Here is a 1,009-nt window from a genome sequence, read left to right on the forward strand (position 1 = left end):
CTGTACTCTTCTACCACAACTTCCTCTCACTCTTACTTCCTGTTTCTGTTGTGCCTGTAATTCAAAGGGCCAGCCTTGTCACACTCTGTGTCACACTGAATATCCCCGAGAACTACGTTAAGGGTACACGTCTCTGTGGAGTGCTCAGCCACTTGCACGTTAATTTCACGAGCAGGCTGTTCTGTTGATCGGATCAACTGGAACCCTCAACGTCGTAAGCGATGGAGTGCCAACAGATCCCTGGAGTTGATAAGATAAATACCAGTTGAGCACTGGGACTGATGTAATTGACTTACCCTCTCCCCTAAAATAACAGCTTTGTGTTAAGATTTGAAAGCAAATAAAATTATGTTCCAAACACCAGATTAATAATGACAAAATTAATTGATTAAATTCTTCATTATTTTCAAAGTTAATTAAAACGAAGGTAAGGTATTTCAACAGAAATATAATAATGAAAAGGTTGAAGGGAAACAAAGAAGTATTATATGTACCGTACAGCTCTTTGTCCGGTTACATATCTCTCTGGGACTTGTCAGACCGGAATTATTAGCCAGATTTTCACCCCAGACATAGTTTTCATCATCTGAGAAAGAACGAAAAGATTAGAGATTTTAATTAAGGTTAGTTATTTAACTTCATTTTTGCATTTGGTTTACAGGATACTAGATGTGAATTCGTGTGGTGAAACAATTTTGTTATGTCTAGGGAGAGTCTTTAAGCCAATGACAAAGGAACTTTGACTGACAAACAAACAAAAGATTGATTGTTTAACCAACACGTTAAACAAATGATCAGTTAATCAGTTGGATAGATATTTAAGCGACTGACTAGCTATGAAGTAGAATTGGACCAGTGCACATGTTGTTTTTATTGGCATAATGACCCACCCAAGACAAAAACAAAAGTTAGTTATTTCTGTGTATGAAAAATATAGTAGGAACAGACAAACAATGAAAATACTTAGGTCTTGAGATGGGTGTGTGTGTGTGTGTGTGTGTGTGAGGGG

General features: G+C 37.3%; 1 protein-coding gene across 1 annotated transcript in view; it reads right to left on the minus strand.

Annotated features, from left to right (window-relative positions):
• Nucleotides 1-1,009, minus strand: part of LOC106883444 (4'-phosphopantetheine phosphatase) — an 18,639-nt gene that overhangs the window by 4,640 nt on the left and 12,990 nt on the right. The window contains exon 10 of the mRNA XM_014934460.2: nt 495-586. Coding sequence (XP_014789946.1) covers nt 495-586 — 92 coding nt within the window. The remainder of the gene's footprint in view (nt 1-494; nt 587-1,009) is intronic.

Source organism: Octopus bimaculoides, chromosome 27, assembly GCF_001194135.2.
Source record: "Octopus bimaculoides isolate UCB-OBI-ISO-001 chromosome 27, ASM119413v2, whole genome shotgun sequence".
NCBI lineage: Eukaryota > Metazoa > Mollusca > Cephalopoda > Octopoda > Octopodidae > Octopus > Octopus bimaculoides.